Genomic DNA, 16,947 nt, shown 5'->3' with positions numbered 1-16,947 from the left:
GGCCAACCGAGGTGTCCGCAATGCGAAATGATGTGCAACCGTGCAACTGGCAGGTTGAGAACTTGAAGGGTTCATCGACATCCATCGCTGGTCACCTTATCCCATCTATGAAGTTCCAATTCGCGAAGTGGACAGGCTAATTAACATTGAATTTTGACAAGATTTTCCCTCCTCCGAACCGGCTCACCTGAACTGCTCGGAAATGAATAACTGGCTTTTCCCACCCTTCAAACTATTGCTTATTGTCAGGTTCTCAGAACCCTCGTTGTGGTCCGTGTTAAATAACGTTAGCTGAGTGCTAAGCGACCTGACAAGAGTGGCGCTGGTTTACTACCTGAATTGGACTTTGAGAAATTTTATACTAGGCTACGGCGTAAAGCGTATCACTAGATGATGCTATTTAGGTTTACCTACCAAGCACTACATCAATCATATGCTTCATTTATGCAGCAACGTTTCCGGCCGTAATAGAACCTAACCTCTAAAAGGACCGTGACTACCTATGAAACCGCTGGATGTCTTCCCTATGAATAGAACACGGAGCTTAAATCGTCCTATCTCCAGCAACACAGGTTAGCTCGTGGGGGAGAAAAACGAAGCGATGCTTCCAACTACCGCTTCAGCAAGAAGACCAGCTGCCAGTTGGTAAGTTATTGTCATGATAGTGAGAATTGTTTAGCCATGGTTTACTGGCAGCACCCACTATGGCTTTACGCACATTACCTCGACTGGCCCTTCGGAGAAGATAGAGCATTCGGGGTACGGATCAGGAATAGCAATGTGCTTGACCTCGCCAAATAATAGTGAAGATCTGAGGCGGCCGGGGATAGTACGATTAACATCGAACGAAGGTAGGTTTTCTCATCTGTTGTCGCGTTACCCTGTACTACATTGGTGGATGATCTGTCCTTGTACTTGTAGTGAGGCTGGGTGACATCCATGATACCCGGTTAAAAGCAGGTTTCTCAGCTTTAATACAATTGATTTATCGATGTTCCTTATCAAGCTAAACCCATACCTATATTACGTGTGCACACATATGGGATGGTGCGTATCACGACGGTACAGCGACGGTATTATTGAGCCCTAAACAGGATAGCGCCAAAACGGAAAAATAAAGGAAGGTCTAAATAGGTCAGAAGAGATCCAAGAGAACCCGGCCAAAAATGGTAACGACGTAACTTGAGGTAGTACGCATACGGACAAACTGGTTGGAACGTATGATACCACAACCTTACTGCGAGCTCGGGATGGAAGGTCCACTAGAAGCCAAGCATTCACTGGAACGACGGGATTATAATCGGCGATAACTTCACGAGGATTGTCACGATCTCGAACCAAGAAGCACATTAAACCTTGGCAGAATCCTCCGGTACTCATGGAAACTCGTACTGATACTCGTCTTGCTCTTGTGTTAAAAATTCATCACACCCCATTGATAAAGAAAAACTCTTTGATCAAACCAAGGGAACCAAGTAAAAGGGTCCGCCTGTACACATTGACAACCGAAGTATGGCTGGGAACGAATGTTAACGAAAGGCGATGTAAAGTGGGTGCAACCGTGACTTGCATCTTTTTAACTAGCCTTATGGTCCATCATAGATCAATCACTACCACCTCTCAAATACTCATGATGCCGTGGCCGCCCATAGCTCTCCATCTACGACTTTAACCCGTGACTTCCCATCCTAGTGCATATGTTTTTCGAAACTCCCTTTCTTTCCGCAGCCTCCTTCATCATGACGGAATCAGACGCGTGATTCATGCGTTCCAAGAAATCACAATCCAGTATGCCGGAATACGAACCGACCAAAATCCTCATGAGCGATGCAGCCTCCGAGGCGGCATATTACATGGAAGACCGAGCCCTTATCCGTGTTTTGAGTCCCGAACAAGGAAACTCCCCTCCGTTTTGCGCCAGATCGCGGCTTTGACTGCCACGTGATTTTGAAGATTAAGTATCGTTTTGGATACGAAGGATCGGCGGCTGGTCGATGTTGGAGAGGATAAAGCGGAGGAGATATGGAGCGTTTGTTGAGGTGGAGTAAGAGGAACACAAGGTCTTCCCCGGACTTCATGTTCTTGCTGTCCTTAAGCGTGAGTGCGATGCAAGTGCGATGCGGCTTCCGTTCACATCCTGAGGCAATTAGACATAGGTTCATTCAGTTGAAAGGTCGAAGTACGAGGCGAGGGAAGCACACACCTTGCGTTTTGGTGGAGATTATCCTCATGACCCTCCATTTGAGCTTCAGTCCCAAGAACAAGCAAAGCAGAACGCCACAGACGAGCAAGTCAACAAATTGCGAAGTACGATGCGCATACGTGTAGCGGGGAACCATGATGGCATAACAGGTTTTAGAGTCATGTAGTACTGTCATAGTCGGTTCAGAGTCAGTTTTGAGGCATTGAAATTGAATGGGAGAGACCACTTTCCTTACCAGATCCGCCGAACACAACTCGCCTCGAAAGCTCGTAGGATATCGAAGGTGTATTGATCGTAGTCGCCCAAAAAGGCCGCTTCAAGTCTTTCTCGCGACGAGTTTATCCTTTTACATTTTCTAGGACGGAATATCGCCTATGGTCGTTTCTTCTTCTGATGCGTACACGGAATACTCGAGGAGTTTGAGTGAGATTTTCTCAATTTCATATGGTATATCAGACAACAGGTGCACCATATTAGAACAGGTAATGTTCTGAAGCAAAATTAGCGACAAAATAGTTGACAAAGCTATCGATACGCACTATACTCCAGCAGCACGGACTGCGCATATGCATCCTAAGTACCTGCATCCAGGTAGTCCATTCTTCCGGAAAGGAAACTCCTGGCGCCAAGGATCGTATCTTGAATTTAGAGAAACAGGGAGAAAGAGTTCTCCACCTCAATGAACCTGACAACGTACAGTGTTCGAACATCTCCATCCTATGCCTGCATGTGTAAGAACATTGATTCTTTATTATGTAAAGGGTTTGAGCGAGAAAAAAGAGGTCCATTGACGATGAATAGCGTTCTCGCCATTTCCGCCGATCTTGATAGCACTTTTGAGAATGGAAACGGAACGTCGTCATGGTGGTCTAGTAATAAGTACTGTAGCGCCGGTAAAAATGAATCAGCAAAATAACGTAACGATCTCGGTTTATTTTCGGCTTCCAGACCCATGCTCTTATACCCAGCGACTTACCTCCTTGTTGTGTTATCGGGCATCTACCAATAAACTAAGAGCTCACCCACGCAAAATTAGGTCGAATGCGTATCTACCTAACTTTCCCGGGGGAATGCCCATTTCCGGCAAAAGCCGGACGAGTCGGCGAGCTGACAATCGGCCACACGGCATTACGGCGTCTTGTCTAAGCCCTTTGCCTCAGTTGTGGCGGGGAAAACGGATAATTCGGCGCCAGTCCCGTTAGCGGCATCACGAAAGAAATGCAATTTCCAAATTGGCCCCTTTCATTGCTCTTGATATTACTTACCATGGATGATTGATTCGGGATCAAGTTACAGAACGTAGGCACAAAATGATAATGGTCAGAGGAAAGCGGCTTGAACTTCGAATACTTGACGACGCAACCCAACTGTGGCGAGGTAGATTGTACCTTTCACCTACCTTTCACCTTCTTATAGCAATCTCTGATCCCCGTACTAGTGACTCACATTCCTCTGGTCTCCATTAAGCAACAATTAGTATCGGCCTTGTGAATAGTCATATACCATATATCATATCTCGGTCAATATGTTCGCGGATCAAGATTCGAGACCCCTACTACATGTATTTTATTTCTGCCTCTTTCCGCCGAGAGAAGCCTCGTGAGGCTCACCACCATGATCATCGCATCGGCAATCGTGGTAGCACACGGAAGATGAGGTTTCAAGAGTATAACTAGTTTAAGTTCTAGGAGCATTCGTCCGAATCTCTCCTCTGCTCCAGAGCCAGCGAAGGCTTTATAGTAAATATGATTGTATATTGACATGGTTGGCGTCTAATGTTTTCGAACCTTCCTACTACCGTTTTCATGCTAACACCAACTATACATTCGAACCGTGGTGCATTTCCAGACCGGGGCCATGTTGTGCATGAAACACAGGCCCATGCTCGTTCGGAAGCGGGATACTATACGAAGACGGAGTAGAGTGGTGGTCTTCGGAAAGTGGACGATAGCTCTTTTGCATCGTCTCTTCAAATCCAGGTGGGACATCCGAGCGTCGATTTGGAGCTAGAGGCAGAGAGCTCGTAACCATTGGAGGAGATGTGAAGCGTGGAACCAGGGTATTAGCGCCGGTAGATGAATGAAGCGAGGGTGGAGGTTGTTGTTGGAGGAGCATGTGCTCTTTGTGGAACTGATTGAGCTTTCGTTGATATCTGAGACGTCTGTAGAAGAATATAAGAAGGAGGAGTAGGAGAATGAGTGCTACGCCTCCCACGACGCCTCCCACAATTGGCGTAATATCTGGGCCTTTATGATCATGATCATGGCTGTCGACCCGCAGGTCAGTAGCGTATCACTTGTCAGCAGAACGTAGATATTATACCTTCGATCGTGCGAGGAGCCTGGAGCCGGAGAAGCGGTGTTGGAGGGCGTCGCGTTGGGAGAAGATGTAGAATCTGTTCCTGCAGTGACATCGAATGTGTTTGACTGACCAAGGAATACCAAAGAACGAAAGAAGGCCCTAAAGATGATATATGATACGTCCAGTGAGCATTGGCCAGGATCTGAACATGGAGTGAAGTTGTCTTACTCGAACTTCGATGGATCGATCGGTCCATCGTGTTGATTTCCGGAGGAGAACCGTTTACTGCTGTCATTGGTGTGGGCCGTCATCGCATTAAACGAGACATTTCTACCAGTCGATGTGATGATTCAACGGCTAGCTCTCCCATTCATGAATGTCTAACTGCTTCCTTACCCATATGAACAGATAAAATGCGGTCTATTATCGAGTACCGAGTCAGGATCCTTGAGCCATTCCGTATTTCTACATTTATCACTCACCCTTCAATTTTTGGAGTAAAAAGGATGTTTCCCGATGCTTCAGTATTATTATTCGGATTTCTGGCTGTAGCAAAGCTCTCGAAAATCTTGAATATTGTGTCGATCCCCACTCCAGGATTATCCGCCCGAACAGGACATTGAAAATTGATATTGTTTGGAAGTCCAACGAGATATGTCACAAACACCCCTGAAGGACTTTGTTGCAAGTCTGAGATATTCCAATTCCACTGAAAGTTTGCGACATTGCCAGCAAAGACCGGAGGTGGTGGTAACGTCAAATTAAACCCTACGCAGGACCATGATAGCGCAAGAAGATAAAGAAAGAAAGTCCTGCAAAACCAAACGAAGTTCGAAGTTCATGAGAGGCAAGACTAAAGTTGAATAAAAAACGTACCTCAGGGTAATATGCATACCAGCCTGCTGGAACGTAAGGTAGGGAGGAGAAAAAAGGTAGGCTGCAAAGGGGTTGTTATACCCTGTAATATATTCAACTATCTGAGTGGCAGTGGAATCATGATCATCTGCTACAAGCTGTAGTACATCACAGACTCTCCAAGGAAAGGGACCGGACTACGAACAGATCATCAAGATGATGGAGTCGCGTGCTGTGGTCCATCCCTGGCGCTCTCGTGCATCGCCTTTTCGTTCAAAACAAGCTTCCGTCGTAAGCAAATCTGGTTGGATTATTCTGTACCATTTCCCCCCTCCCCCCCATTATCTAGCGAAGCTCTTGGTTTATGACTTGCTTGTACATGTCTTCCAAGTTTCTTGCCGGGCGTTCTCTCGGGGAGATATACATCATCACCACATCCAAGCCGTTCTCGCACCATCTCGCTGCCTGTGTGCTTCCTTTAAGTTTGGCATAGTCAATAGAAGCGTTCCTATTTAATTAAGAATTCACCAATCTCAAGCGGAATCAATCAGGCAGGAGAAGCTTGATGTACGATGTACCGAACCGATGATTGTGTTCTGCTTTCTCCACGATCAGCCTTTAAGGGATTGACATGGAAAGATTGGCGATGAGATACCAGGAACGTCTTTTCGCGGTCCCTATCTATGCTAGAGTTGGAAATAATGGCATCCATTAGTACTTCTCATGGGAAAAAGAAAATCACGCACGATTCCCTCGCCTTTCTATTCTTGTCAAAGTCTTGTCGTCGCCATCAAGGGGACTCAGAATCGGTGCTTGTTGCTATAACGAGAAGCAAGCTAATCATAACCGTGGGAACGTTTGTGGTGTCTATTAAGAGGTAACCTCCAAGTCGATGGCCACTGTTAACCAGGTACCCCTTTTGTCTGGCGAGGATGGGCTGGAGGCCAGCGCACCTGGTGAAAAATTAACCAAACCATAAAGCGTGATAATGTGTACAGTCGGCGTTCGGAAGATGTATTAAATGTCGGGGGAAATTTTTCTGCTTTGATGAATCTCGTTGAGAATCTTTGTGGCAAAATACTGATTTTTTAGTCTTTCTTCCGCTCTCTACTGGGCCACGTCTTTTATGCTAAAGAAGGCATTTGAGTGGCGAGACGCTAATTATCGAGTCACATTCAGTAGTGCAAAAACTGACGGAAAACATTAACCACGCACCTGCCCTCCTAGAGATCCGGGCTTCCGTTATTTGATGAATTATCTCCGCCTTCAATGTCATTGAGTGTATTTTACTGATGACGAAAGAGAGCACGGGCATGGTGGTTCCAGGAGAGATGGAGTTTGTTAACATTTGGTTGCCCACTGGCAGTGAAAAAATGTGATTGCACGTGCTAAATTCTCACACTAGCGATCTGGGCCCTGTATTCCTGGCCTCTCGTTGTCATCAGAGTACCGATCCTTAGAGCTATGATCCCTGTTGGACTACAGTTCACTACACAGCTCACTACATGGTTCATGGACATTCACGACACAGGACACTGTCATTACTCATTCTTCTTGACCACCAGCCATCAGCAAAAATCCGGCCACGCTACCACGCCGTTGTATACCTCGGGATCCATTGTCTGGACCACAATCTGAGGTACTGGGTGGCAGCTTGATTTAACAGAACTCCAGGGTTTATAAGAGCCTTGAAACACTGTCATGACTGTGTCACAAGACTGTTGCCCATGGAATGATTCGTCGCCACACCCGAGGGGATTTTCAACGAATTGTGCCCAGTTGCAGCGGGTTGGGGGGTGTAGTGAGGCAATGTGGGAGTTGCAGCACATTCAGAGCATTGCAATAGATTCCCAGAGTTTCAACAGGTTGTGGAGCGGTGTAGCAGGTTATGAAGGGTATGATGTCCTCAAGCTGATGAAGCTAATAGTAATAAACTGAACGAATAGTGGTTATTTGTAAGGGTGTTGCAACTCTAGGTCACCACAACCTCAAAAAAAAAAAGAAACTACAGTGCTCGCAGGAAGAAAGAATAATCAATTATATTCACTATAAGTATATACAATCTATACTGGTAAAGGATGTAGAATAAATCATCACTGATGTCCAGCTACCGCTGCCAACATTATCCCTAGATCTGAAAAGATAGGATCATCTTGCCCTTTGGCTTAGTAATGACTGGAACTTGCTCTGTGAACTGAGACATGGTCAGCGTACGATTAATTCAGGTGGCTACAAGCACCATACCATTCATAAACTAGTGGTGATGGGAGTGACATCTGAATAGATAGCGATGTATGAAAACAGTTGTTAAAACGGAGGGACCACATGAGGGGAGGGAAGAAAGAAATGAAAAACGGGACATGTAGATGGGGCAAGACTTTATAGGGCGACAATGTTTGTTGGAATTTGCGTCTCTGACAAAGGTTTCCTTGGTATGGAAGTCCAGCTGGTATTGAGAAAGCGTAGAGTGTGCTTGCACCAGAGAGCCACATGTACATCATTGGAAAATTGCCAAGGGAGGAAGGAAGAGAGGGACGCGTCGAGGAGACCATGGTGGTAGAGGGAAAAGATGCATGGGAAGATTAATGTAGGTTGCTGGACTGTCCTTAACAACTGAGCAATCACCGAAAACGTCGCAAATGCCGCTCACCCTGGGTTGCCTACAATGCTCAAAATGGGCTGCTATGCACGACGGCTTACAGCAGCTAAAATCTGTAACAAAACCTATAATCTGCCACCACAGATTGCAAGCATAGTACATTGTAGCACTAGGTTTTGACTGTCTTACAGTAGTCTTACATCTGATTTTGTAGAATAGTGACTAAATTGAAATACTCTCAAAACTCATTCAACCTGTGGTAGACATTGGACCAGATTGTATTACATTTTGATACCATGACAAGACTATCATAAATAATGTCATCATAGTGTGATAATGGTCACTACTCAGGTAACGGCATTACAGTGTGGCCAGATTTTTGCTGATGACTCTTGCACCTAAGCGTCCCATCAAGGCCTTTATATGAGTGGGCTAGATATAGTAGATGTTGACTTCTTACTTGTGGGGTATGTAGTTAAGTTCCTTACCTATCCAAAGCCCCCAGCCAGACCTCTAAGATCTACCTTCAACTTGTTACCTGCCTCTACCACTGGGCTCAACAAGTTCCAGCACACCAGACTTAAAACGAAGTCCAGCACCCCCACACACTGGCCCCAAAGTCCAGCACACTCGCCGGACTTGCAGCACACCCAACTTCTGAATCAATTTCCGGGTGTGCTGCTGTTGTCCTGAGTGTGCTGCAGTATATACTTGGTTAGTTTCAATTTCTGTCACATGGATAAGTAGATATTGTACTGTAAAGTCAAAATTCACAACAAAAACAACCAAAAAGCAAGTAATTAAATTTTTAGAGGTGACAGAAATGAATTTTAGCTAAGCATGATCAATTTTTGTACTGAGTAAAAAGTAATATATAGTAAAATTTGTAAGGAAACAAAAAAAAGAGCATAAATCCGAAAATTTGGAGTAATAAAGTATTTAAACTCTAAAAGTACTTGTAGAAGGCTATTCTATATATGTTTTGAAGGACTCTGAGCAAAAAAGTGGGGACTGTAGCACATTGAGGGAGGAGTTGTGCAAGACAAGGATTCGGTGTGGCATGTAGAAGTAAGAGGCAAGAGAGAGATGCTGTGCTGGCAACTCCCATGCTCGTTGATAAACAATGTGCACTTTGGGGGAAGCCAGCATATGCATAGATAAGACAGATAAGAGATATAGAAAAGTCTAGTTATCCAGTCAGCGTGGTCACACCCTCAAATCTCTGGTGCCTTTTGTAAATTCTGCTGCTGGTAAGGTAAGGGTACTTTCATAAGCTTCACTTCTCAGTTTACTGATCATAAGCTGACAGTCCAAGGCCTCTGAATCACTACCTCCAGCTTCAGTTAAGCGGCCCCAAAAAATAGAGGTACACAACCACCACTTTCTTTTTCTTTTCTTGACTCATTCTTTTTATGTCTTCTAGCCTGATGCACCTACTACCGCTGGTCCTTCCAATTGTCCTGGCCAAGGTCGCAATCAGGTGTGCAAGCTTTGCTTTTCTTTTGCTCCTCCTTTAAACCAGTCTTTCTAGGACCTTCAGCACCCAGAAAATGACCCGTTCAACCTCGCTGATAACTATAAGACTTATGCAGAGATCTTTCATCCTCTGGTGAAATGTGGGAATTGGGTTTATGAAGTAGAATAGGAACTCTACTGAAAATAGAGAACTTCTCCTAAATCAAACACTCAATCAACCAACAAGTGTGTGAGATGGGTGTTGGGCATTGTCAAAGGGTCTGCCACTTCCGATGTAATTCTGAAGTATATTCAATTCAAAGTCCTTTTATTATTCGCAACTTCAGAAATATGGTCCTTGATTGTCTGAACCCAGGAAAGTCGGGTACAAAAGATGTTTATTCTTTCTTATGTAGTGTGGAGATAGCAACAGTTCAAACAGTGGGTGGCAGATGTAATAAGAAACACTTCAGAAACATACTTGGTCCAGTGACACAAGAAACAACATCTTACAATGCAACTTCAGATGTTTTCAGACAGACAGACAGTGCAGCACAGAATAGATCAATTCCAGTCAAACAGTACAGTCCCATTAAACAAAATGCAGATGGCACTTTAAACTCTATATGAGATGTCTCTCTGAAGTGAACCCTAGTATGGCTAAACCCTGCTTCAAAGCTGCAGCCTTGCATGTCTACCATAGATTACTTGAGGATTATTCATGAAAATCTTGTTTCTTATATACCCTGCTTCTACATTTTGCCTACCAAACTATATGATTCGATACAAATGTGCAATTTACTTCCGAAGTACTATATTTGGATGTTTCCTGGAGAGTTTCTGTATTATTCTCCACATTTGACTCCTAAAGGCACATAGTAGAACATTAATCTGCCTCTGAGGATCCGTCTGCATTGTGCACTTGTGGGACCAAGCGACCCTTTCATTCCTATTCATCATTGCATTCCCTGGTACCCATGGGGAGGTCCTGGCATCAGATAGTTGTTATCCTCAGTTAGACCTACTCCACTCATTCTTCTATCCTGTTTCTTACACTTCTGAGCCTATCTCTTATGGCATGCTTTACTCCAGAAGCTACTACACATATATCTCATTTCTTACACTCTTTCTTCAGAAGTACCACCACAAGTTCCATAGGTCCCATGTCATATTATTTATTTCTATAGTCCCCCAAACATCTCTGACATTGACTCATCATTGGCAATTCTCATTCATTCCTAAGCAACCCATTGTGCTTGTTAGGTTCCTGACCCCGAGGTTTGAATTGTCTCTGCTATAGACAAACTTTATTCCTTTATTCTTTTATGGAAGATTCCTTACCTCTTTTGCTTACTATAAGCTTTTCATTCCTTAGTGTTCTTTGTGTTTCCTTATCTCTTTTATTGCTATAACAGGAATCATTCATTCCCTTACAAGGTATGTGTTTCAAACATCCAAAGTAGTCAGTCTTCTTTGGACATACACAGCCAGTTGCCAATTGCCGTTTTTAGTTGTTGCCAGGCATGCGCCTATGGTTCAGATCTCTACTCATTCCATTCTGCAGATCACCTCGGACATAAGTCTGCATATCTGAGTGATAGACAGGCTTAATCTAAGTTGATTCGGAAGTTGCCACTACTTTGGTAGGGTATTCCAACCAGCCATCACTGATTCGGTCATTCCCTTGATATGACTACAAAGTCTGCAAGACCAACTGTTACTTCCAAGGTCCACTTCTACAGTTTTCGAAGCTGGTTTGTTACCTCGGCAGTAAGATTGTCAGAGTACACCAACTTCTGAAGCCTTCTACTAGCAGCATGGGACTCAGTCCTTGTATATCTCTTCAGATTTACCCATATTATCATTAGAAAATATAGAAAATATCTTATATTTCATTAAAATTGGCATGCAGGCACAACAGTGATTCGGTGTCCATCACATGCAATTGATCTTGCTGTCCATGAATTTCTTAAAGTCAAGCCCGGAGGAGCTGCATCAATCAATGAAGGTGAGATTGATACAGCGGGGGGGTTTTATGGAGAAAATGACTGAGGCTGTTTGCCATTTAGAGAGAAATTACTGGCAGAAGAGATGAAGAACTTGTAGGGAATCAGGAAAGAGATGGTGTCTACGTGAAGAGTGCCATTCAAAAGGTATGTTATGGGTGTGATAGTAATGCTTTTACATTGACTTTTCTCACTCCAAGTCATTCGTAGCTTCATTAAATCTTGGAATTATCATGCTCGTTGCCCCAATGCTCAGAAGACTTCAAGAAATCAGTCAAGATTGTCAATACATTTGAAAATGAAGATCAAAAACTCAAAATCCTCAATCTAATAATGGACATAGTAACGTGATGAAACCTGACATATTTTATGCTCAAACATGTGGTGCAGTGGATGAAATTTTTCAACAGTAATAATGCTGTGTAACACCCATGTAAGCCCGCTGCTTCCTGATCCTACTTTGCGATCACATGCTTACAACACCACTAGGCTCCATCTTCTTCGTTTCCCTCTTATTTACATCTATTAGCATAGCTGAGTATATATAGTGACTTATGTACTAGTCACATCATCTTCCTCTTAGGAATATATCGTGCATCACTCTTATTCCTTTGTGTGTCTCTTCCATCTCCCGACAACCCTCAAGTCTATCTCGCCCGTCTTTGTTCAGTGTTCCTGACTATGTCAGGTTTCCAACCCACTTAATATGGCTAGCAAACACACCTCAAGCATGAAGTGCACAAACCAAAACCACACCAAGAAGATCATACACAAGTGGAAAGGGTGGAGGTCAGTATTATCAAGGCTTTAGTTTTCACTAAGAGGCATCAAGAAAGATAGAATATTGGGGTTTTTGGTTTTATAGAAGTTTCAATCAAGGTTCTTTCACTACAAGAGTGACAATATGATTCACAAATCCCAAAATTCAATATCTGACTTTTCAACTAAGCTTTTACAAGACTTTGCTGAAGTTCAGTTTTCCAAGGTCAATATCTAAACTAGACAATAGCAATCTAAATTCAATATAGGTCCAAATTGACTTCAATATCCAGAGTTCAATTCCAAGACAATATTTCCAATACTAAATTCAATTGCAATAATCTAATCTTTCTTTTCCAAACACAGAACACCAAACTTCAGTGAAGAGTGAGGCAAAGGTCAAATCCTGAGCGAATTCTAGTAGGTGAACTGCGTCTCCACTCGTAGGTCACTGGGGGAAATCCCTCTTTCCTGCCCTTCTTATATACAGTTTTTCTAATAAATAATAGTAAAAGTCCAAAATATGCATGAAACTGTTAAATGATAATGAAATCCCTTTCAGTCAAATAGAAACTCGCCTAATTGGGTATAATACAAGAGATTTATGTGTAGAAGTGCCAAATAGAATATTAACTGAATATATTGGTTGCGAGGTAGGGACTTGACTTCACTGAAATGCCCTAAATATCTGCACCCTCCTGTTTTCCTAGAGAATGAGTCCCCTGTTTTAGGTGTATCCACTCTTCCTGTCCATGTTCTATCCTTTTTGGAGAAGTTCTAGCCTCAATTCTAGGCTTCGTCTCCAAGGTTTCTCTCTTGGAATCAAATGCCACACGGACTTCGCTGAAGTCCGTGTTTCCTTGATTTTCTGAGAAATTCTCATCCTTTCTGTGTTCCATTCATGTGATCTGGATGTTCCTTCCTTTATCTTTGTTTGGATTTCTATATCCGAGAATTCCATATATCCAAGCAGTCCAACCCGACTTCGCTGAAGTTTCAATAAAATGTTTAATAAAATCCCTATGTTTGCTACAAGCATTCCAGGAGTAAGATGAGGCCTTCCAATGAAAGAACGAAGGTTTTTAACAGCTGCTTCTGGAAGTTCATACAGTTTTCTGAACTTCCGCAAAGTCTCTCATCTTTCCCAATTTTGTACGTTTCATACTGCTAAAGTCTCTTGTAGAGGCTCAGGCTTTAACTAGAAGTGTGGGCTCACTCTAGTCCTATTATTTCCATAATTTATAACTCATACATGTTAAAAATGGTATAAATTGCATCCTTTAAGGTCTTTTCCAATTTATATTGGGATAACAGAGTGATCTATATAGGAAATATAGGATCACTGTTGATGAATGGGAGGTGGTCAAGATCAATTCATTAAAAGTTGAGTCTATAATGGGAAAAAGCAGGAACATGAAAAAGAAAAGTCAGTTGTCCATTATGGTTAGTGAAGGTAACTTAGGTAGGTAATGAAAATTCTTCCTGAGAGCTACCATCAAACATCAGTAAAGACCTACAAAATTTGCAAGGCCTGTGGTATGTTGTACATATAAGTGTAACTAAGTTGTCAACATGACCCTTCCTCTCATCCTACAGTCAATAACATCAGTTCTAACAATGTCAGATTGGTAGAAGCTATCTAGTGCATACATACATATCTAATACTTCAAATATTCATAGTATTCATAGAGATTCAAAATTCAACTTACATGAATTTGAGTTTGAGTTTGGGGTTTGAGAATAGGTATAATGGAGTTTTATTAGCCATGTCTCACATCAGCTATTATTGAGACTCATATACTGGAATTGAGATTGAGATTTTGAGGTCTCAAACTCAATTTTTGACTTTGAGAAAGACATCATGATGTCTCTGGTACAAACAAAATGATGAAATGTCAGCAAAAATCATAACAAGCGTAAGATGAATGACTTGTATTGTTTATACAGTAATTAACCTACATGGTCTGTTCAATGTTGAAAGACTAGGATTTGGCGAAGTTCCATGGGGTTGTCATGAACTGAACCAGGAGTAGTACCTACCGCCGACTTTTCCGCCCATACGGTCAACTGCAGTTGGACTCGGCATACGATCAAGGAGGGATCATGTGAAATGGGTCGATTCATAGGAGAGTACTCCTAATCTTAGAGAAGGGGTCATTAGTATAGGAGTACAACCCTTTCTATTAGATAGGTATATAAGGAGTACTTAGTGGTAGATAGTTCCCTATAATTTGATCTCCTTTGTCCTCTGTCCTTTACCCTTGGTCCTCCTTTACCCTTTCCTATCCTTACCTTTCGCCTCTGCCCCATTCACTCTGTTGCTCTACATCGTCCAGGTCGCCCTTGTCAAGGGACTCACCATCCAATTGGAGTCCAGACTCATCCTAGAGTCCCTTCTCTCATGTTAGAGTACAGGATGGGGTACGCATGGATTAGGTTACGGGTATGTGGTACACTACACTGGTGTATGTTGGGTACCATCTATCATATACTCTCATTGTCATTGGAGTACTGGCTCGTGAGGATACAGTCCTCATTGTAGGATGCTCTCATCACTGAAGGTCTACTCTCATTATAGGAGTACAGTTTGTCATACAGTTCACCACACGGTTCATGGATATTCATGATCATCATTATTCATTCTCCTTGGTCGCCAGCTCTTGTCATCCTCTATTGCTGATAGGCCCGTAGGATGGTCTGCCAGCATTAGTCTGGAGTATGATCTCACAGTAGGTCAGAGTACCGGGGTTTGGTACCCCTTGGAGTATGCCCTACATGGGTGTTGGGTTGTTTTAGGCATATGCTATCCTCAGCATCAGGGTTCGAGGCCCGGCATATGCACAGGCGGTTCACCCTCCTGACAGGGGTTCACCACCATGATCATTGCATTGGAAATCTTGTAGTTCCAGAGTGTGATAAATATGATATATTGAAATTCTTGGAAAGTTGGCATGTAATGTTTTCAACATTGTTACATTCCTACTACCTTTTCAACTATACGCTCGAACTATGATGCATTTCCAGACCGGGGCCATGTTGTGCTTGAAATACAGGCACATGCTCATTTGGAAGTGGGATAGTATACGAAGACGAAGTAGAGTGGTGCCCTTCAGAAAGTGGACCATAGCTCCTTTGAAAGGTCTCTTCAAATCCAGGTGGGACATCTGAACGCCGATTTGGAGCTAGAGGGAGAGAGCTTGTAGCCATCGGAGGAGATGTGAAGCGTGGAACCAGGGTATTGGCACCGGTAGATGAATGAAGTGAGGGTGGAGGTTGTTGAAGGAGGAGCATGTGTTCTTTGTGAAACTGATTCAGTTTTCGTTGGTACCTGAGACGTCTGTAGAAGAATATAGAAAGGAGGAGGAGAATGAGTGCTACGCCTCCAATGACACCTCCCACGATCGGTGCAATGCCCGGGCTGTTATGACCACGACGCCGACTGTTGACCCACAGGTCAGTAGCGTATAAATTGGCAGCGGAACCTAGACATCTCTACCTTTGATCTCTGTCGTTCATGGTGTTTGGTGGCGGAGAAGCGGTATTGGAGGGCGAGGAAGATGTAGAATTCGTCGTTGTGCCTGGAAGAACCTCGAATGTTTTCGACTGGTCAAGAAATGATAAAGAACCAAAAAATGTCCTGAGGTGAAGTTACCGTCGGGATATACGTCCATCAGCCTTGGCCAAATAGGCTAAACATGGAGTGAAGGCGTCTTACCCCATCTTCGACCCTAGACCACCGAACAGTCCACCCTGTTGTCCTTGGGGGGAGAAGCTACTGTCATCGGTGGCGTTACTCGCATCCAAAGGGAAATTTCTAACAGTCAACGTGGTGATTCAATACTAACTCTCCAATTCATAAATCAACAACCATTTACTTACCCGTAACTACAGATGAAATGGGTTCTATTATTGGACGCCGAGTCAAAATCCACTCACGTCCCATAATTCTGCAATCATCACTCACCCTATCTTTCCTGGAGTAAAAAGGAGGGTTCCCGAAGTTTCAGTCTCATCTATAGGATTTCTGGCTGTAGCAAAGCCCTCCACAATCTTGGATGCAGTGTCAAAACCCAGTCCAGGTGTAGCGGGCTCATGAGGACATTGAAAATCGCTTGGACGTAAAACGAGAAACGCCACAAATGCCCCTGAATGACTTCGATTGAAGTCTGAGTTATTCCAATTCCACTGAAAGAAAGTGACTTCGCCAGCTGAGATCGGACTCGGTGGTACCTTGAAGTTGAATCCTATGCAGGTCCATGATAGCGCTAGAAAAGAGAGAAAGGAAGTCCTGTAAAACCAAATGATTCGAAAGTCATGAGAGGCAAGACTCAAGTTGAATGATAAACATACCTCAGGGTAATATGCATACCAGCCTGCTGGAACCTTAAGGTAGGGAAGAGAAGAAGGGTCCGCTGCAGAGGCGTGGTTACACCCCGTTTGAACCCCGTAATATTTAACCATCTGAGTGGCAGTGGAATTATGATCATCCGGTTCCACGAATCACACCACGAAAGAATTGAACCGGGACTACAAATAGATCATCAAAATGATGGAGGCGCGCGCGCTGTGGTCATCCGGGGCTCTTTCGTACATCACATTCTCGTTCAAAAAATAAGCCTTCACCGTACGTCAATCATTCTGTACCCTCCATTATCTAGCAAAGCTCTTGGTTTAAGCATGACTTGTACATTGTCTTCTAAATCTCCTGCCGGGAGTTCTCTCGTGAAGATTTGACCTATCACCCGTTCAATGATCTTGTTGCCTGTACG

The 16,947-nt window shown here is 43.5% G+C and overlaps 3 protein-coding genes across 3 annotated transcripts; all 3 read right to left on the bottom strand.

The window, feature by feature from the left end:
- Nucleotides 1-1,778: 1,778 nt before the first annotated feature.
- Nucleotides 1,779-2,378, bottom strand: E1B28_006879 (uncharacterized protein; the record flags this gene model as incomplete). The annotated part of the gene is made up of 2 exons (XM_043151580.1): nt 1,779-2,137; nt 2,204-2,378. The coding sequence occupies 2 exons, from the start codon at nt 2,376-2,378 to the stop codon at nt 1,779-1,781; spliced, it is 534 nt and encodes a 177-aa protein (XP_043009660.1).
- Nucleotides 2,379-4,021: 1,643 nt separating this feature from the next.
- Nucleotides 4,022-4,815, bottom strand: E1B28_006878 (uncharacterized protein; the record flags this gene model as incomplete). The annotated part of the gene is made up of 3 exons (XM_043151579.1): nt 4,022-4,469; nt 4,526-4,663; nt 4,733-4,815. 3 exons carry the CDS (start codon nt 4,813-4,815, stop codon nt 4,022-4,024), a joined length of 669 nt encoding a protein of 222 aa, XP_043009659.1.
- Nucleotides 4,816-15,172: 10,357 nt separating this feature from the next.
- E1B28_006877 (uncharacterized protein) lies at nt 15,173-16,639 on the bottom strand (the record flags this gene model as incomplete). Its single annotated transcript, XM_043151578.1, has 7 exons — nt 15,173-15,617; nt 15,675-15,815; nt 15,894-15,992; nt 16,058-16,081; nt 16,143-16,323; nt 16,379-16,466; nt 16,529-16,639. The coding sequence occupies 7 exons, from the start codon at nt 16,637-16,639 to the stop codon at nt 15,173-15,175; spliced, it is 1,089 nt and encodes a 362-aa protein (XP_043009658.1).
- Between the last annotated feature and the right edge of the window lie 308 nt (nt 16,640-16,947).

This window comes from Marasmius oreades, chromosome 4 (genome assembly GCF_018924745.1).
Source record: "Marasmius oreades isolate 03SP1 chromosome 4, whole genome shotgun sequence".
Lineage (NCBI taxonomy): Eukaryota > Fungi > Basidiomycota > Agaricomycetes > Agaricales > Marasmiaceae > Marasmius > Marasmius oreades.
The sequence above is the reverse complement of the archived record's forward strand: the minus strand, read 5'-3'. Positions and strand labels throughout refer to the sequence as shown.